The following is a 20,036-nucleotide window of genomic DNA, read 5'->3' as shown; positions in this document are numbered from 1 at the left end:
GTATTATTTCATTCAATCTTCACAACCTCCCTCCCCATAAAAGATACTATTTTTATGCCATCTTGAGGTTGAGGAGTGGAGCCTTGAAGAGGTAAAGTCACTGGGTCAAAGAATCAGGCAGTGGAAAAAACTGCCGGTTACATTGCTCCAATCACATTCAACTGCCCATCTCATTTAACCCTTAAGAAGTGGCCTTCACTGCTCAGCACAAGGCATTTGGTGCCTTGGAGGTTAGAATCCATGCAAAGAGAGGGTCTTGTTTACTGCTGTATCCAGGAAGTTTGAAGATGGTCAAAACTCTGCCCTAGGCTGGCCAGCAGCTTTGGGAAAGACCCTTGGGTCTCTGCACTATGGAAGTGTAACTTGTTCTTGGTATCATGATTATTCATTAAAATACGCATTAAGTGCTTTGGTATCTCTAGATGAAAGATCCTGTAGGAGGACAAGTAGTTGTTATTAATTAACCACGAGCTGCCAGATATGCACTTATAACTCATAGTTGGGAGTTGGGTAACAGAAACCTCCCACCAGGCCAGGAACAGAGAGGAGTAAAGTCAACAGGGAACACTGAATTTTGGGATCTGTTACAGTTGCCCTGCCAAGGAATCCCAAATGCAGGCAGTTGGATTTTTAGCATGGCATTGAATTGGACTCCTTTCTCTCTAATCCCACCCACCTGTTCTGCCATAGGAGACACCCAAGGTATATGGGCCAACCCTGTCCATTCTGGGTGCCCAATGTTGGCCCCACCTCTTTGGAGTCTACCTAGGTGATTTAAGGTCACCTGGATTCTTTTTCATTCTTTCCTCAGAGTTACCCCATAGAGCAGATACACTAGGATTTCATGGTATTGAAGTAAGCCTTTTCATCTTGTCTTCCCAGCAGGGCTAGGAGTAGGCACTATTTTGGGGGAAGTCACATGAGGCTTATTGAGACTCTCTTCCCGTCAGTACTAGCACATGTGTAAGCACATGGCAAACCCTCAATAAATGCTGTGGTTGAACCTAGCAGATAAGATACCCATGGCTCTTCTGGCTTAGAGTCTTATTGCACCATGCTGGGGAAGTCAATGAAGTGGATGCCAGGACAGGTGGAAGAAGGGAGGGCATCCAGCCCCTCACAAGAGCAGAGGGCAATTCAGTGCCATCAGAAAGAGTCCTCATTGGTCAGATTGCAAGACACTGGCTTTGGAAGCAGTGGCAAAGCAAAAGAGCTACCTTGGGAAACTAAAGATGAAAAAGGCCTGAAGCAGGGGCAATTCCTAAGTCATTGGATGGAAAATGCATCCCTTGTAGTCTTAGAAGTGAAAAAGCTGAATCAATTGAGCAAGGCCAAATTTTGATGGCAAAAAAAAATGTTTATTAGTTTGGTCTTGGAATGCAGTTAAATAGATAAATAAATACACAGAAAACAAAAATGATCAGTTTCCAGGCAACATTTGTTACTTAGAAGTAGCACCTTTTTGCATCCATATTTGCTAGTCACGTTGGCTGTGAGGATCACTCTTGCTAATGAGGACAAGAGACGAGATCGTTTCTCTTCATCCAGCTGGTTTTTTCACAGGGTTGTTAAGAAGTTACCTGTAATCTTAACAATTTTCTGTCCATAGCCATCACTTCGCTTGTCTTCCCTTTTGAACTCCAAGACCTTTTGATCTTCTGGGCACTTACAATGCCACCCTCTTACACCTTGCAGAGAGGTGAGGCAAGAACTGTTATGGATGATGCTGAATTGCAATTTCAACCATCCTTTTAGCTTCTCTCTCTTTAAGCTAGGCATCCAAAGACCAAAGTTGGTTGGAAGTGCAGATGACCCTGAATTGTTGGCATAATCAACAGCTCTGCAAGAATGTCCTTATGGATACAGGAACTATCATAAACTTCTGCAGGATTCCTTCAGCAGGCTACAGTCTTCAGTCTCCATTTAAAGTTCTTGTGTTCTCATCCATCACAAATTTATGATGGCACTGGCTTTAGAACATCATGTTCTTACTGGATGTCATAAAACCAATGTGCTTGAAAAGTCACTGGTATAAATAACACTGAAATTCACACTTTTTTGCAAAATAGGGACTGATCCATCAGCATGGGACTGTGAAACATTCAAAACATCCTGGCACACATACCTTAAATATACTAATAAATTAATAAATACATAAATTATTTAAATATTTAAATATCATTAAGGTCAGTGGCAACTTAAAAGCTAGAAAATCTATGAATAATTGTTTCAATGGGCATTTAGCATTTAGATATAAAAAAGATAGCAAATATACCCTGATCCTAAAGCTTTTTTTTAATAATATAAATGGAAAATAGCTTTTTTTAGTCTGTTCTATCATGTCTTTTAAAAAGATTAGCCTAATATTTTCTGCTTTTCCTGCAAGACTCTGGCATGGGAACCTGAAAAAGAAGACCAGAAGTACATACGAATTAGAAATGCAGTAGCAGATGTTCGCTAGGATTCCATGAGGGAAGGCACAGCTCTTTCTCCTGCAGCCTGGAATATGGCTGCTATCATGCTTACTAGAGGCTGTCTTAAGAGTTCTTAAATGAATATCTGGTTGCATTATTACTCAGTGGTTTCCCAGTGTCCTCAGGGTAAATGCTGGGAAGCTGGCAAGTCCTCCTTGCTCTTACTCCAGCTACTTCCACTCCCATCTTTGCACTCTCTTTCTAGGAGAGCAGGACCTATGCTTGCTTTCTTTACTGCCATAGTGCCCTGCCCAGCGCAGTGCCCAACATAATATAAATTTCAAACAAATGTCTATTAAGAATCAAATGTAGGTTTCTAACTCTGGGTTCCCTGTGCCAGTCACCTCCTCCTCCTCCCTCTTTCCTCTCCTGTACAGCCTCCCTCATATCTCCACTATGGCCCTATGCTCCCCAAGCCTTGCACCTGAGGACACCCTGCTCACCTAACTGCAGGACACAGACGTCCATTCACTCCAAGATGAGCTATAGTAGCGGTCCCGGGCCTGCACGCGGATCTTGGCATCCTTGTGGCACGTGACTGTGGCTGTGGTCTCATCCACACACAGTCTATCTTTCTGTAAGAGAGAAAACTCTGTGAAGGCCCATTGGCAGTGCAGGGACAAGACAGGCTGAGCCTATTTCTGCTAAGATGACCTCCCCAGAAAAGCATATCCCAGTCTTCAGGTACCATCTACTGGAGGAGGCTCCAGGCACAGAAGTGCTTGTCTGCTGCATAGTCCTGCTGGGAGTAATCCTTTGGTCCAGCCTTCTTGCTCAAGGCCCACAGGACAGAGCACCAACACACCACACCCTGACCCTTTCTTCAGGCAAATTGGCCTTCAAACCCTGGTATTTTCTACTAAATAGCTGTGCAACCTTAGAGAAATGTCTAGGGCTCTCCGGCTCTGATTCTTCATTTGTAAATAGGATGCATGTCTCACTGACTGTTTAAATTAAAGTGATAAACATATAAAGCCTGTATCAAATGTAGCACACAGAAAGCACTATTACCTGTAAGTGACATATATTTTAAAAGGGAAAATATTTACCAAAATTGTAACATTAAAATAAAATCCGTCCCAGAATAGCCGCTTTTATCCCCTACATTTTTTTTTTCAGTTGAGGGACTGAATCACTGATGTATATATTTTTAAAGAGATTTATTTATTTTACTTGAAAGGTAGAGTAACAGAGAGAAAGAGAGAGAGAGAGAGAGAGAGAGAGAGATCTTTCATCTGCTGTTCACTCCCTAAACAGCCTCAACAGCCAGAGCTGGACGGTTCTGAAGCTGGGAATCACAAACTTTCCTTCTGGGTCTCCCAGGTGGGTGCAGGGGCCCAAAGCTTCAGGCTGTCCTTTGCTGCTTTCCCAGTCCACAAGGAGGGAGCTGGATCAGAAGTGGAGCAGCTGGGAAACAAACTGTCACTTACATGGAATGCCAGCACTGTGGGCAAAGGATTAGTTGGCTACACCACAATACTGGCTGCAATCACTGAGTTTTGAGCCATGTGTTAATGCTATACTGAATAAGAACTTTGTCCACTGATTTTTAAAAGTGGCATTCAAAGTGGCTGGTACTCTAGCAAAATGCTCTGGATCCTTGTAAGAGGAAGGGAATTCTGATGCTTAGGTGAGAAATATGGAAAGCCACCATCTTAACCTATGTAAGTGTGGACTTCCTGTTAAAAAGATTTCATAGGGCCTGGCACAGTAGCCCAGTGGCTAAAGTCCTCACTTTACATGCACCAGGATCCGACATGGGTGCCGGTTTGTATCCCTGCTGCTCTACTTCCCTTCCAGCTTCCTGCTTGTAGCCTGGAAAAACAGTAGAGGATAGCCCAAAGCCTTGGGATCCTGCACCTGCATAGGAGACCCGGAAGAAGCTTCTGGCTCCTGACTCCAGATCAGCTCAGCTCTGAGTAAACTAACAATTGGATGATCTTTCTCTCTTCTCTATGTAAATCTGACTTTCCAATGAAAATAAGTAAATCTTGAAAAAAAAAGATTTCATAGTATCTGGAAAACTTTGGAGTTACCCATTTTGCAGGAAGTATAGCATAAAGTTCTACCCATAATTATATTTTTTCAGTTAAAAGCAATTATTTTAGGCTCCTGGAGCCCAAGTCTCCTCCATCAGGACCAGTTCAGAGTGTAAAGATTAATGGTGAACCACGTCAGAAGCAGTGTGGTTGGGAACCTGACCTTTAAGTCTGGCTGATTGAGTTCTGTGACTTTGAGGCCGGGGAACCTTGAGCAAGTCACTTCACCTCCCTGAACTTCAGTGACTTCACTTGTGAAAAGAGAACAGAACTAGCTTTCTTCCTAGGTTAATTATGTGGATTCAGTGGTGGAAAACCCTTAGTAAAATTCCAGGAACATAGTGCTAGACTGATCACATTCTAGATCATTCTCTGTTTTCTTCCTGATGTGGGCCTTCAGAGACCTCACAGGACACACTGCACTTGGACCGCACCTTACCTTTTCTCTCTTGGTTTTGCTCTGCACCTGAACACAGAATGTAAGGGGAAAGTACGAATGTGGGGTACTCCAGGTGTCAGGGTATTCCCAGGTGACCTCAGCATGCCGAGAATTCTTCAACGGCTCAAGCTGCAGGTTCTTGGGCGGGTCGGGTTTGACTGTGGAAGAGGAGAAAGAGCCTTTATTTCCCTGGTGGGTCTTTGGAGTTAGGCAGCTGGGCTTTGGAACCCATTGCCACTGAGGCCCACTGGGAGTCCCTGGACAATGGCTTTCACTTCTCTGAGCACATGGCTGGCCTGTGGGAGGCACCTGTGTTGCAGGTGCTCATGACAGTGCCCAGGCAGGCAGTCATCAGCATCCAAGCTGTGGAACTTGAGAAAAGCTTCAGCGTCCCTGCTACCACTGCCCAGCCCAGTGGGCCGTGGTGATGGAATCAACTCTGTCTGGTGCTCAGAAGAAGTTTCTAGAGACAACAGCAAGGCTCTCAGGTCTGGGCACTGCAACGAAGGCCCACCCTCTCTGTGCTCAGTTCCTCACTTTGCACCCAGTGCACACTGAAGCTGAACCGTCACTGAGGATGACAGGACAGCTTTTCCATGCTTTGCATTTTCTTTTGTCTTTTTGTTATATTTCCTTCATTGACTTGTCCCATAGTGGATAATATAAATGGTCTCTTTGTAAGCGATTCTAGGCTCTCATGTGCCAGCCATTGGAGCATGCATGGAGGATCCCACACTGAGGATCATAGACTCTATCCCTAAGCCAAGGTATCATTTTCCAGACTGGGGAGGGAGACACATTCTGTGGTGTGTATTTGGGCTCTGATGGCTTAGCTCTCCTCCTCACAGGGACCATTGCTTCTAGCCAGTGCTTCTCCAAGATTCTTCACTCTGTTCTTCATACCTGATATCTCCTTAGAGGGGTCTTCCTTGACTACGCTCTGTGAACCAGCCCTTCTGCCTCACCCACCAACTACACATTCTCCATAAATTCTAGGGCAGAGTCTGTAGTGATATCACCCTTTATCATGATGCTTGTTTACTTGCCAAATAAATGGTACAGGAATTAAAGGATGACATCTCTGGTAATTACAAAAGCAGACATCCATTTTTGATGGGCTGATAGAATTATAATGTGCCATATATGTGTGCTAGAAGAGATTATATGTATATAAGCAGGGAAATTGGGTTCTGAATGTAAATATTGTGGATGAGTGACGCTTGGATTCACCATGGAAGCTACCTGGGCAGTAGAAAAGAAGGGTTGGGAATATTCTGCTCTTTCTGGTGGGGCACCTGGGTTCTGAATTGCCCGCAGTGAGATATGAGACCTGGAGCAAGTTGCTTAAGCTTTCTAAGACTCAATTCCTACCTCTTTAAAATGCACACAATAGTATGCATACTGCACATTTTTGGAAGCAAATAACAAGAGACAACGTGTGAACCCCTTACCCTGATACTTGGGATGTTGTGACCCTTAGAAAGCACACACAATGAACCCCAACTCACTGATGTCCCTAATGAAGAAGCTGCTGGTATAGTTTTCATATTTGAGCCTGTAAATAGCGTCCAGCACCACCTCAATGTGCAGGCTCTCCTCAGCCGTGGGGCAGGCATTGTCCTCCTGACACTCCACTGAGTACTTCAGGTACTCCTTGTGGTCCACACTGACCCTCTCCGCAGACAGTGTTGGTGCTCCACACGTGACTGCTTGTGGGTCGGAAGAGCTGCAGACAGAGATTATCCTATTAGACACAAATGGCAGCATTCCTAGGAGTGGAGCCAGTGAGGCAGGTAAAGTGTGTGTACAGAACACAGTTTTTCCATGAATAGTAAACTGCATTCCCCAGGAGAACAAGCTTGGCTTCAAGAGATAGTAAAAACATTTAGAAATCTCTTTTAATAGACCTGGTGCAATGGTTCAATGTCTAAATCCTCATATGGGTGCCCAGTTTGTGTCCTGGCTACTCCACTTCCCTTCCAGCTCCCTGCTTGGGACCTGGGATAGCAGTCGAGGATGGCCCGAAGCCTTGGGACCCTTAACCCATGTGGGAGACTCAGAAGAAACTCCTGGCTCCTGGCTTCAGATTGGCTCAGCTCTGACCATTACGGTCACTTGGAGAGTGAACCAGAGGATAGAAGGTTTTTTCTCTCCATCTCTCCATAAATCTGATCTGCCCTTTCAATAAAAATAAATAAATCTTTTAAAAATCTCTTTTTATGTTTCTGACTTAAATTATTCTTAATTTTCTGTTTTAGATCCCAACTCCCTGATTAAATTTCCTTACTAAAATTTTAAAGTTATCTTTCCTTATTTTAATAATAATAAAAAAAGTCATGGGCCTGAGGAAGTAGCCTAGTAGTTAAGGTTCTTGCCTTACACACGCCCCGGGATCCCATATGGGTGCCAGTTCTCATCTGGGCTGCCCTGCTTCCCATCTAGCTCCCTGCCTGTGGCCTGGAAAGCAGTTGAGGATGGCCCAAAGCCTTGGGACCTTGCACCTGCGTAGGAGACCCAGAAAAAGCTCCTGGTTCCTGCCTTTGGATTGGTTCAGGTTTGACTCAGTTTTCCCTTCATTAATCAATGGGTTGTCTCTACTTTCTAATACAATAGTTCTTGCAAAATACTGAAAAAATGGACCAGTTTCACTTACCCTCTGTTGCTTTTGACACTGAACTTCACATTAGTAGTGATTGCTGTCAGCCACCAACAGGTGAAACGTCCAGAATAATTCTTTGCCTCACATTTTAGAAAGGTCCTTTGTTTAGGTTCTGGGTTTAGAAAGGACAGAAATTCAATATTTAAGTATTTCCTTTCAGAAAGACTTTGCTCATGATTAGTCGCAGAGTACTACATTGCACAAAGGTGATATTCCCTTTATTTATTCCTTTGGAAAATTCCTCCACTCCCCTGGTGGGTGCATGCTGCAAATCAAATACCCAAGACAGAGGTATGAATGTTGTTGTAGGCTATTACTCTAGTGCTGAGTTAATGCACTGTACATGTTAGTTTAACTTCTACTAGCCATCCAATAATATTGCCATAATTAAAAAAAAAAACCTGTGGCCATAAAACAAGATCAGATTTGGATGGTTGACAACCCAAAGGATCCAGGAAACAAAGGAGAATGGAAGTTCTTTGCAGGTGTCAGTTGATTGTTGATTAACTTAATGTTGGTCAATAGTACCAGTCACATCTTGGATTGTCAGTATTTTATTTTTGTATCCTTTAAGGAATGAAAGGGAAAATTGCCACCATTCCAGGGAAAGGAATTACCTTTCTGGTCCTTTAAGATATCAGTGGACCAAATTCCATCTTCCTTTTTATGAAGCAACAAGAGTGAATGGCCCAGAACCTCTCCTCCTTTGTGGCAGGTATATTGGCCAGCATCTCCAAACTCTTTGACTTGGATGGTCAGGGTTTTGCCAGAGCCTAAGACCTCGCTACTCTGTTCTGAAGTCCAGGTGATGCCGTCTTCTTCAGAAGTGTCACATGTGAGGACCACCGTTTCTCCCGGGGCATCAGGGTACCAGTCCAACTCTACAACATAAACTGGACAGGGCCAAGAGCAGAGAACCAGGCAGTAAGCTCTATGAATTCTGAGATGGTGTTTTTTAGTCTCTGGCTTGATATTCCAACTACCTAAACACTACCTTGTTCATAAGAAATGTTTGATAAATGTTTGCTGAGATAATCTCAGGACATTGGATCCTGCTTGGGCTCATGGTTATTCAACGGAAAAAGCAAATTGTTCTATAGCTGTCATTGACCTATAAACTGGCAGGCTGCCTTTCTTCACCTCTGATTAGCTAACAGAGGGGGAAGTCCTTTATAAACCAAGGAATGCAAACAGCATAAGCTCCTTGGCAAAGGTCTGGTTGAGATAAACTAGGAACATAATTTCAACTCACAAGGAGAGAGCTGAAAGGAATAAGGTAGGGATTCAGTGGAATAGCTTGGACTACCTGGAACTGGTTTCCTCCACTGTAAAATGATAAGAATGATATCCATGCTGCTGGGTTGGCTACCAAGGTTAAATGAAAAGAATCTATGAAGGACTTTCTGTGCTACATTGTACTGTTAGTTGCAATTGCTGTACTCACACCCAAAACTTTTATAGTTTTCCTTGGGAATCAATGATTTAGTTTAGCTGCATGAACCTCATCAGTGAAGATTTTCATTATTTCTGGCTTTGTTTGTTTGCTTTTAACTATAGAGTTCTTACTCGTGGAGAAGGGTACTGAGGTTAAGTACACAGGTTAAGTGCAGTCACTTCAAGTTTGAAACTCGAGCTTTGATTTAGATCTTTTGTTTTTTTAGGCTTAGCAGTGGATTTCATTGACTTGCCTAGTAAGCCATTTGGGAGGTGTCACTTTGTAATACCCAGTTTATAGTTAAGGAAACTGGGGCTCAGCTGGGATGATCCAGCTCAAGAGCAGCTAATCAATAATTGACAGGACTGGCATTTGAACCCTGATCAATGTGAGTCTAAATCTGGTACATTCTCCAAAGTTCCAGATCAGAAGAAATTCTCAGAGGGCAAACGGAAGGCAAGATATTGTGTGATGGTGTGGGGGTTGACAGAACATTGTTCTTACTTTTCGAGTCTCCCTAAGTGAAATTTAATCATATGAATATCTGGCTTTTAATAACCTTGGCAAATACTATCTCTTCTCCTTCCATAGTCCACCAAAATCTCTTTTTTTAAAACTAAATAATAACACAGATGCCTTCAAAGTGAAAGCAGGCAACGTAACATTGCATTTCCAGAGTATTGGCTCCTTACTACAAGAACCCCATGCATGGTTGTCCATTTCAGTCTGATTACCCTGAAGTGGCCATCTAGGAGTCTAGCTTAGAATGTGGACTGCATAGAGAATAACAAGAGCTAGTTTACCATCTTTCTGCAGTTCCCATATTGCCATGAGGGGAGATGCCAGGAGGATCAGCACAAACCAGGAGGTGACCAACTGCTGATGACACATCTACAAGGAAGGGGAGGAATAGGAAAAAGAGAGAGAAAAGGTGAAGAGGGCATGTCAATAATGTTGCAGCTACCTTAAGGAACTATGTGTGACTTATGTCTACATTGTTCTAAAAGTTTACTTTCCCCTTTCTTCTATACACTGTTGGGTGTTATGCCACCTCTAGTTAGAAAACCACAGGCAACGTGGAGCCGAAAGACACCCAAGACCAACCTTCTGAACAATCCTCTTATTTTTAAGATAAGAAGTCTAAGCTTTGGAGAAGGAACATGGCTTGCCTGGGTCAGCATTTGGTAGCTATTTATTCAGGGCTTCTGTATTAAGAGCTAGAAGCAAATAAAAGTTTTACCTGGATTTTGTACTCCAGGGTCAAACACTTTGCCCATTCAATAAAGACTTACTGTCTGTGTGTCAGGTGCTTCCTTCCTCTCCAGCTGAGGGAACAGGTCACACCCTTGCATCACTCTAACTTGATGTAGAGTCAGGGCATTCAGGGCTGATGGGCTTGGGATTGGAATCAGAAATGAAATGCAGAAGCTGAATTTAAAAGTTCCAGAACCAACTCAGCCATGAGTTCTCATCATGGAGGTTGAGTTTCTCTTTTCTGGACACCAATTACTTGAAATTTTAAAATGACGCTCTCCTCATAAATGTAATCCAGTGGTTCTCCTATCTGAGTGTGTGTGAGAGGAGGTTGAAAACCTGACTGCAACAGAGCATTAGCGCAGGGTGTCTGATTCAGCATGTCCCAGCTGAGGCCTGAGAGTTGGCATCTGTGACGTTGCCAGGTAAAGCAGATGACAGTGATCTGGGAACTGCATTTTGAGAACCACTTTTAAAGCTTATGTTCAGGGGTCCGGTGCGGTAGCTTAGTGGCTAATTCCTTGCCTTGGAACTGCAAACATGTCTTATGGGTGCCAGTTCGTGTCCCAGCAGCCCCACTTCCCATCCAGCTCCCTATTTGTGACCTGGGAAAGCAGTCGAAAATGGTCCAAAGCTTTGGAACCCTGCACCCACATGGGAGACCTGGAGGAGGTTCCTGGCTCCTGGCTTCAGATTGGCTCAGCTCTGGCCATTGCAGCCACTTGGGGAGTAAATCAGTGGACAGAAGATCTTTCTCTCTGTCTCTCTTTCTCTCTGTATGTCTGACTTTCCAATAAAAAAAAACTTTAAAAAAAGTCACTAAGGAAAAGCTAAAATACAATAACAGCGTAAAATTTTTTAAAAAGCATGTTCAGAGGCCGGAACTCCCAAACTCAAGGAGTTCTTTGGAAGAAATATGAAAAATATTCACACATTACTCATAAAATAATGAAATGCATACTTCCCTGAGAAATCAAGCAATATCTTTGATTGACATTTAATTTAGATTTATTTTCAGGTTCATGAGAATTTCTAGTTTGAAAATTGCACCTCACTTATGAAATAGGTAGAGGTAGTAACTGTTTAATTTCATTCTGAAAATCCTTCCCACCCCCTGCTTGGCACCAGTGTGCTAAAGGAACAGGGTCTTGGTCTGAGTAGCGTGAAGAACAAAGCTCAGAGAGGCACTTGGCACAATGGTGATGATGATGCTTGGATCACCAGCATTCCAAATCAGAGTGCCTTAGTTATAGTTTCAGCTCTATTTTTTTTTTAAGATTTATTTTATTTTTATTGGAAAGTCAGATATACACAAAGAAGGAGAGACAGAGAGGAAAATCTTCCATTCATTGATTCACTCCCCAAGCAGCCACAACAGCTGGAATTGAGCTAATCTGAAGCCAGGGTCCTGGAGCCTCTTCCAGGTCTCCCACACGGGTGCAGATTCTCAAGGCTTTGGGCCATTCTTGATTGCTTTCCCAGGCCACAGGCAGGGAGCTGGATGGGAAGCAGGGCTCCTGGGACACAAACTGGTGCCCATATGGGATCCTGGCCCTTGCAAGGCAAGAACTTTAGCTACTAGGCTACTGTACCGGGCCCAATTCTATTTCTGATTCCGACTTCTTGCTAAGGTGAACCCGGTGAGGCAGCAGGTGATGGGCCCAAGTAATTAGGCCCCTGCATGTGGAAAAATCAGATTAAATTCAGGGCTCCTGACTTTGTCCTGGCCCAGCCATTGCTGTTGACGGCTATTAGAGGCATTTGGCAAATGAAACAGATGATGGAAGATGTCTGTTGAACTTTCTCTGCCTTTCAGGGAGCTGGATGGGAAGTGGAGCTGCCAGGATTAGAACCGACGCCCATATGGGATCCCGGCGCATTCAAGACGAGGACTTTGGCTGCTAGGCCACGGTGCCGGGCCCTTCTCTGCCTTTCAAATAAAATAAATAAATAAGTCTAAAAATAGAAAAAGAACAAGACTCAAATATCTCAGCCAAATCCTTTAAAAATGGGCATCCTTTGGTTGGGTAATGAGAAATGAGTAAGGAGAAAGCACATAGCTATCAGAGTTGCTGCTAACCCAGAGCGGCCGTGCTGAGTGAAGTTATTGTCTTATGTGATAAACCTTGTGAGTGGCAGGGACAGGACCAGAAGTTAGGACTTCTTGTGTGTGGTTCAGTGCTGCATGGAGGGTTAGGAACAAACATTATTACTATATTTACTTATTTTTATTGGAAAGGCCAATTTCACAGAGAGAAGGAGATACAGAGAAAAAGATCTTTCATCTACTGGTTCACTCCCAGACTGGCTGCAGTGGCTGGAGCTTCTTTCTGTGAGGGTGCAGGGTCCCAAGGCTTTGGGCCATCCTTTGTGCTTTTCCAGGCCACAGGCAGGAAGCTGAGTGGGAAGTGGAGAAGCCAGGAAATGAGCCAGCACCCATATAGGATCCCGTTGCTTGCAGGGGGGATTAGCCAAGTGAGCCTTTGCACTGGACCCAGGAACAAACTTGTTAGTTCAGTTCTACTCATGACTTTACCACAGTACTAATCCACCTGGAGCATTTGTTTGCACATTCACAGGCTTGGAGTGAAGGAGACCTGCGCTTGGATTCTGGTCCTCCCATTCCCTTGCCTCTGTCATGTTGGCTGTTACTCTCTGAGCCTCATGATAGGTATCTCAAAGGGTTGCTGGGAGTTGAAATAATATACTGTGAAAGGCAACCACTAACATATTGGCTTGTGCCTAGAGGAACAGATCATTGGATATCTGTCTGCTTTGTATACACTAGATCATCAGAAACGCTTGTAGGGAAATGCCCAGTCAGATACTGTAAAATCCAGATGTCGGCTCCCTGGGAATGGAAGTGAGAGGATTCCTGTCATTTGCTGCTGATTCTTTGCTCTTACAGTGCTGGGGCTCCCCCTTCAGCTATGCGCTCAGCACTTCCTCTCGGGATCTCAGCTGCATCTGAGAATTTCAGGTGAACTGTGGTTCAGTATACAGACAGCACTGGTGACTGTTCTGAAGAAACAACTCCCATTTGATTATCAGCTATACTGTAAATTCCGGAACCCTGACAAGGGGAGAAGATATTGAGGAAGTGACCCTCTTTTAAAAAAACAAACAAACAAACAAAAATCTGAAGAAACAAACAAAAAAAGGGAGCGAGACATGAGCAGGCCTCACCTCTGGCTGCTCAGCTGTGACTGGGGAGCCATAAGCTGAAACTCATGTTTCATTTGAAAGCCTTGAGGAGTAAGCAGCTTCTCCTTGCAATTAGTAGGTTTTCTAAACTTTTGAAACCCTTGCATGAGGGATGAAGGCACTCCTGGTGCTGGTGCTAAAGCTTTCTGACACTGTTACCAACACAGCCTAGGCATCTCCTTTTCAAGTTGTATTTGAACCTAACTTAGAAAATTAGGTTAAAAAAATAAAAAGATACATGATCACAGATTGACACAAGCAAAGGAGTCCAGTTGGAGAGCCAGGCACAGCTTATTAGCTAGGTGACCCTGGGCAAGCCAACCAATGTCTTTAAACCTCAGAGTTTTAATCAGTAAAGTGGGCATCCTGTTAGGATGAGGAGGTAATGAAATAATTCATGTGAAGTCTCCAGCATCGTGCTCAGGTGAAAGGAAGACCCCCCAGCTATTTGGTCTCCTTCTTCCACAACGTTAAGGAAGTGACTGTACTTGGGTCATTGCTTAACATTTAATTTCCCTGCCACACAAAGCTCTCCTATGGTAGAGGTCCCCAGAGTCTCGCATAGAGATATTCTGTGAATTATTAGAATGAGTGAATATATTAAAAAAAATAAAATTTCATCCCTGTAAAATAAACTAGACAGTATTCTTTAAATTCTAATATAAAGAAAATAGCAATTAGCTAGGATTTAGTAATCTTTTTAAAACGATATTTTGGAGCTGGAATGGTGGCATAGCTCACTAATCCTTTGCCTGCTAGTGTTAGCATTCTGTGTGAGCACTGGGTCATGCCCTGGATGCTCCACTTCTGAACCAGCTCCCAACTTATGGCCTGGGAAAGCAGTAGGTTTAGGGGGAAGTTATTGGGCCCCTGCACCCATGTGGGAGACCTGGAAGAAGCTCCTGGCTCCTGGCTTCAGATCAGCTCAGCTCTGGCCATTGTGGCCATTTGGGGAGTGAACTAGTGGATGGAAAATCTCTCTTTCTCTCTGTCCCTTCTTCTCTCTCTATAAAATTTGACCTTCAAATAAAAATAAGTAAACCTTTATGAAAAATGTTTCAACCCAATTATGTTGTTGCACATAGTTTTACTTGGACAAATATGAGACACTATCCTTTTTCCTTCTCATAGATTTTAAAATGCTTCAGGAATTAAGTTTAAGCATTATAAAATATTTCCATTATCTAAGTCTGAGAAAAGTTAGCTGATCTGAAAGAATTGGAGATGGCAGCTATCAATTGGCTGATTTCACAACTATCAACTCCATCACAAATGTAAGATCAAGTGTAGTCTGTAACATTCAATGATAAGCATGACTTCATTTACTTTTAGGAATGAATGGAAGATTTTTAAATGGTTTTCAATGCTAAAGCAGAACCTACTGACTAATAATTTAGGTGATATACATTAATATATTAGAAACACACTTTTAAATAGAGCATTTCAAAATAAGACAGGAGCTGCCATTTGGCCTGGCAGTTAAGATCCTGCTTTGGGCCAGGTTTAAGCTCTGGTTCCATTCCCAATCCCAGTTTTCTGTTAAGCAGCACTCTGAGAAATAGCAAGTGATGGCTTAAGTGCCTAAGGCCTTGCTACTCTAGTTGGAGAGTCGAATTGTTTTCTGGGCTCTTGGCTGTAGCCTGGCTCAACCTCAGCTGTTGTGGGTAACTGGGGTGTGAACCAGCCAATGAGAGCTCTGTCTGCCTTTCATTTGAACAAATAAAAATAAGACAAAACAATTTTTTATAAGAATTATACCCAGCCCTAGGCCTTTGGTATGCAGCTGTTATTAGCTAATATTTTAAATGGTCTCTTTATACATCAGTCTCCAAAGTACCAAGTTTCCCTGAGTATCCCAGCAGGTAAATCACTAGAGCTGCTTCCACAGATCCACCCATTCCTGCCTGCTGCAGGGGGCACAGAGTAAAGGGATCTCGGCCTGGACAGCCACAGGGTCATGGGAAGCACCACTTACCTTGCCTTCCAGCAGAGAGTGGATTCTGATGGGCCTGATTCAGTTGTTGTTGTTGGTGGTGGTGTTGCTGCTGCTGCTGCTGCCGCTGCCACCACTGAAGCTTATATACTCTACTCCTACCAAGCATTCTGATGGAAACTCAAACTAGAAACCGAGTGTTCCATGTTGCAACATTGAAAACTGCTCTCAAAACCTTCTGGGGGAATTTCATCAAGTTCCTTTTCTCTCTCTCTCTCTCTCTCTGTGTGTATCAGTAATGCTGAGGGAAGGGAGACATCAAAACTCCAGGTAATGAGCAAAGAGGAAATGCCTCTGGGGTGGGGAAAAGGAAGGAGATGGGGCTGCTAATTTCTTGGGTTGACATCATGGCCAAGGCTCTCCAAAGCACCTTCGAGGCAATCTCTCTGGTTTCCACAGCCTGGTGGAGAAGGAAGGCCAAGGGAGGTCTCGCAAGAGGCTGAGTTCATGCAGAATGGAGCAACTGTCTGCTGGAAGGCCCAATAGTGAAATCCATGTACTCGTGGCCGGTGGGAATGAGATGAAGGACAGAGGGTTTAGTGTACCTGGGGCACTTCCCCCCCCACATCGTTCATTTAACATCATGATTTCAGAAATATATTTAAACCGCTCTTTAGGGCTCCATGCATCATCCATCACAAATGTCCCACTTTCTCCCGACCTCATCTTCGTTTCCTTTGCCCGCAAACCAGTGCTCCTGGGACCTCTGCACAAATAAACAGGATTAGTGGAATCAAGACATGTCTTCCAATGAAAATAAAAGTGTTAAGAGGTGTACGTAAGCGCACACGGTTGGTAGACCTCTACCCCTTTTGCTGGTCCAGATCACATGATGGAAGCCTATGCAGGTCGTCCCCAGAGCCGCCGACAGAGGGCGCCGCTGCGAGACGCTCCTCTCGCAGCTCTCAGCGTCCTGCAGCCCTGGCGCCCCGCCGGCTTCTCCATCCCCGCCTTCGGTCACCGGCCGTCGTGGCCGGGAAGTTCCTGGGGCCAGGGCTGTGGTCGACCGGGTTTCAGACTGGCCCAGATTTCCGGGCTGGCTTTCCTCGCAACCTCAGCCCGGAGAAAACGGGAAACCCTGATGGGAGCGTCGGAGCTTCCCAGCGGCTTGCTTCCTCTCTCCCAGCCTCTGGTGCCAGGTTGGAGGGCGGAGGCCCCAGGTTGGCAGTCCCACCGGTTATCCGACCTTGAGCTCAGAGCATCCGCCCCATCTCTGTCCTGTAGGCCTCCCAGGCTCTGCCTCTCAGGCTTCAAGTGACACTTAACTTCTGAATCCAAAATACATGAAGTATACAAAGCAGGCTGCAGCTCAGCTGCATGTAGGCGCCTGTGTGTGTGTGTGTGTGTTTATGATGGTAGTGATGGTGGTGGTGGGGTCCATGGCCCTTTCACGGTTGGCTCTTTGTCACTATTGCCATAGTGCAACATAAACACACTGAGACATGGAGCGACTCGGGGAAGGGCTTCTGTGTGTGACAGTGTATTGCTGCCCTCCAGCCACCAAAGGGGGCTGAACAGGAGATTCGCTGTGGCATTGACTTGACAGTCTCACCAATTTGCTCTCAGTAGCTTTACCACACCTCCACATGAATCAGTGCATGCATAAAATGGGGCTAACTGTCGTACATCACTGTGGCTTTGTGAAGAAGATGGAGTGGGTATGTTGGGATGCATTTAGCTCAACATCCTGGCTAAGTGCTTAATGAAGGCCTGTGCCTACTGTTCCATCCTGCTGTGTCCCTGAAGGGCTTTTGGTAGCTTACAAAGGATTGATACACTTATGCAGTAGAAGAAGACAGAAACTTAATATGAAGCTCCAGGAACAGGGTTCCTCACTGTTCTCCACCATGAAGCCTCCTGGCTGTAGCTGAGCCACTCCTGACTCTTAGTAGCCTGGCATCCAAAATGAGAAGGAAGGACTCACTCGTGGTCCCCTGTTGACTACCCACAGGACAATGTTGATGAACCCAGTTCACCTTCAGAGGAAGTGGTTCATTATCTGCAAAACCCACGTGTGGAGGCTGCGAGTGAGGTGACCCACGGCTGGGCTCGGGGATCTGCGTTTTAACCACGGAGGCTCAAATGTGGTCACTGATGGGGGACACTAACATGGGACTGATGGCCCTCCCTAGGAGACCTCCCTGGAAGGCCAGCCTAGGCCTCACCCCTCTCTGGACACACTCCTTCCCCCATAAGATCAGAGAGCATCTGATAATGTCAGCTGAATGCCCGCTTCTCAGAAGAGGTTTATCAGTGTCACTCCCCAGTCCAGGCTGAGCGGGAGCCGGAGTGCTCCCTGCGGCTCTCCCAGCAGAAGGGGAAGGGCTGCTGGCCAACAGCTGCCTCTGAGCTGATGAGTCAGCTCTAAGATGGAAGCTATGTCCCCAGAAACCGAAAATAACTGGAAGATTACCACAAACCGCTTTTTTCCCCCTAGAAGAATGCTCTGAGTTTCTAGTATTCGTTTCAAAGAAAAAGCCACTGATACTTCACAGTAAGCTGACATGTTGAGGACATTACGGACGCAATCTGTGCATACATGCTGATCTGAACTTTAGTACAAAGTACAGGCTGAACAAAAACCCCGGGCTGGATTCAGTGGGCTCCAGGGGCGGCTATGACTACTGTGGGGTGGATCTTCCTTGGTCTCTTGAGCCCTCTCTGGGTATTTTTATCTGGTTCGATCACACTACATGTTGCTCTCAAAATTGCTATTTTCTTCACTTTTTAAAAGAATATAGTTGATGGGCCTGGCAGCGTGGCCTAGCAGCTGAAGTCCTTGCCTTGAACGCCCCGGGATCCCATATGGGTGCCGGTTCTAATCCCGGCAGCTCTACTTCCCATCCAGCTCCCTGCTTGTGGCCTGGGAAAGCAGTTGAGGATGGCCCAAAGCCTTGGGATCCTGCACCCGCGTGGGAGACCTGGAAGAAGCTCCTGGCTCCTGGTTCCAGATCAGCACAGCACCGGCTGTTGCGCTCACTTGGGGAGTGAATCATCAGACGGAAGATCTTCCTCTCTGTCTCTCCTCCTCTCTCAGTATATCTGCCTTTCCAGTACAAATAAATAAATCTAACAAAAAAAGAATATATTTGAAAGGGAGAGGGAGAAAAAGAGAGAGAGATTGTCCTCGGTTAAAACTATACCCTAATGCCCACAATAGCTGGAGGTCAAGACCTGGAGCCTAGAACTCACTCAAGCTCCCCCATTTGGCCGGCAGGGATCAGTGCACCTGAGCCATCACTTGCTGCCTCCTCAGGTGTGCATCAGTAGGAATCTGGAGCTGGATGGACGTGGAATGCTAACCCAACCACTCTGATATGGGGTGCAGGTATCCCAAGAAGGGTCTTCACTGCTGGGCCAAATAGTTTCCAGTGTATTGCTGGAGGCCCCTGAATAGGTTCCACCTTGGAATCAGCTATGGTGCTATAGACTTGGTTTTCCAACCAGCTTCTCTCAGGCTTTCACAGTTACCTAACAGTTTTAGGAAATCAATCTACTCAAGACAAAACCTAGGATTAAAAAAAAAAAAGCCATCTTTTGGGCACATCTCAAGTTGCAAGGAAGTTTTCTAAAAGCATCGTTCAGAGTCTCTGTCCACCTGTACCTGATGTGTCAGCCATCAGGCTTGCCCCTTTGCTGAGGACAGAGTCAGCATCCCAGAAAAACAGACATTCCAACTGGGTAACAACAGGAGGCCGTCTGAGTCATAGCTGTGCACTTCCAGTGAAGGGAAGGAGTGTGGTTATCATATGGATAATGAGGCTGAGGGTTCTTCCTTAGAAAACCAATGGTGTCTGCAGGGACACTTTTGGCCTAGAGTTATGTGCAGTAGCTTGCACATGCTGTCTCATATAAATAGGTCCACAACAAAGAGACTGGATAGTTCTATTGCCAAAAAGGTAACTGTGTAACTCAATGGTGTAATTGTGGCTGACTTTTATTTTCTTCTCTATGATTTCCTAGATTTTCTAAAACATCTACAAACAACTTGCATGGTTCATCTAATCCAGATAGCTATGTTACCAAAAGAGATAAAAGAAGGACACAAACTAGGCGGTATAGGTAGAGCCTAGGGATTTGCATTCTAGAACCAGACAGAATAGATCATAATTTCTATTGCAAGTCTCCCTGAATGTGCTCATGCAGAGAGCATTTTTTGGGCTCTGAAGGAGCCAAGTCACTGCTCTGATGGACTTTTATGGTGGTGATGGAGAAGTCTCTATCCTTGGTATGGCATTTCCTGGGGGACAGAAGGCTGCCTGAAGTGAGCTCACTCCATTTTTCAAATGTTCTTCAAATACATAGTTTAGTTTTAACGCTTTCTAAAAGATTCCGAGAGTCAGCTCAATTTTTAAAATTAACTTTAAAATGTATTATTCACTTGAAAGGCAGATTTGCATGCAGAAAAAGACAGAGACAGGGCCCGGCACAATAGCGTAGCAGCTCAAGTCCTCGCCTTGAACACGCTGGGATCCCATATAAGCGCCAGTTCTAATCCCGGTGGCTCTGCTTCCCATCAGGCTCCCTGCTTGTGTCCTG

At 44.9% G+C, this 20,036-nt stretch overlaps 1 protein-coding gene across 1 annotated transcript; it reads right to left on the bottom strand.

The window, feature by feature from the left end:
- Positions 1 to 2,915: 2,915 nt before the first annotated feature.
- Positions 2,916 to 9,937, bottom strand: IL12B (interleukin 12B). Its single transcript, XM_004587479.2, has 6 exons — positions 9,850 to 9,937; positions 8,229 to 8,504; positions 7,606 to 7,723; positions 6,461 to 6,678; positions 4,953 to 5,110; positions 2,916 to 3,049 (listed from the first exon to the last, which is right to left on the bottom strand). The coding sequence occupies exons 1-6, from the start codon at positions 9,935 to 9,937 to the stop codon at positions 2,918 to 2,920; spliced, it is 990 nt and encodes a 329-aa protein (XP_004587536.2). The 3' UTR covers positions 2,916 to 2,917.
- Between the last annotated feature and the right edge of the window lie 10,099 nt (positions 9,938 to 20,036).

The sequence above is a fragment of the Ochotona princeps genome, chromosome 19 (assembly GCF_030435755.1).
Source record: "Ochotona princeps isolate mOchPri1 chromosome 19, mOchPri1.hap1, whole genome shotgun sequence".
Classification (NCBI taxonomy): Eukaryota; Metazoa; Chordata; class Mammalia; order Lagomorpha; family Ochotonidae; genus Ochotona; species Ochotona princeps.
The sequence above is the reverse complement of the archived record's forward strand: the minus strand, read 5'-3'. Positions and strand labels throughout refer to the sequence as shown.

Bases quoted from the DNA above. Each gene is read 5' to 3' on its own strand.
- IL12B (XM_004587479.2), bottom strand. From the start codon at position 9,937: ATGTGTCATCAGCAGTTGGTCACCTCCTGGTTTGTGCTGATCCTCCTG. The intron at 8,505-9,849 runs GTAAACTAGCTC...GGCCCTGTCCAG, and splicing joins ATGGGAACTGCAGAAAGATG to TTTATGTTGTAGAGTTGGAC. The intron at 3,050-4,952 runs GTAAGGTGCGGT...TCTCTCTTACAG, and splicing joins GCAAAACCAAGAGAGAAAAG to AAAGATAGACTGTGTGTGGA.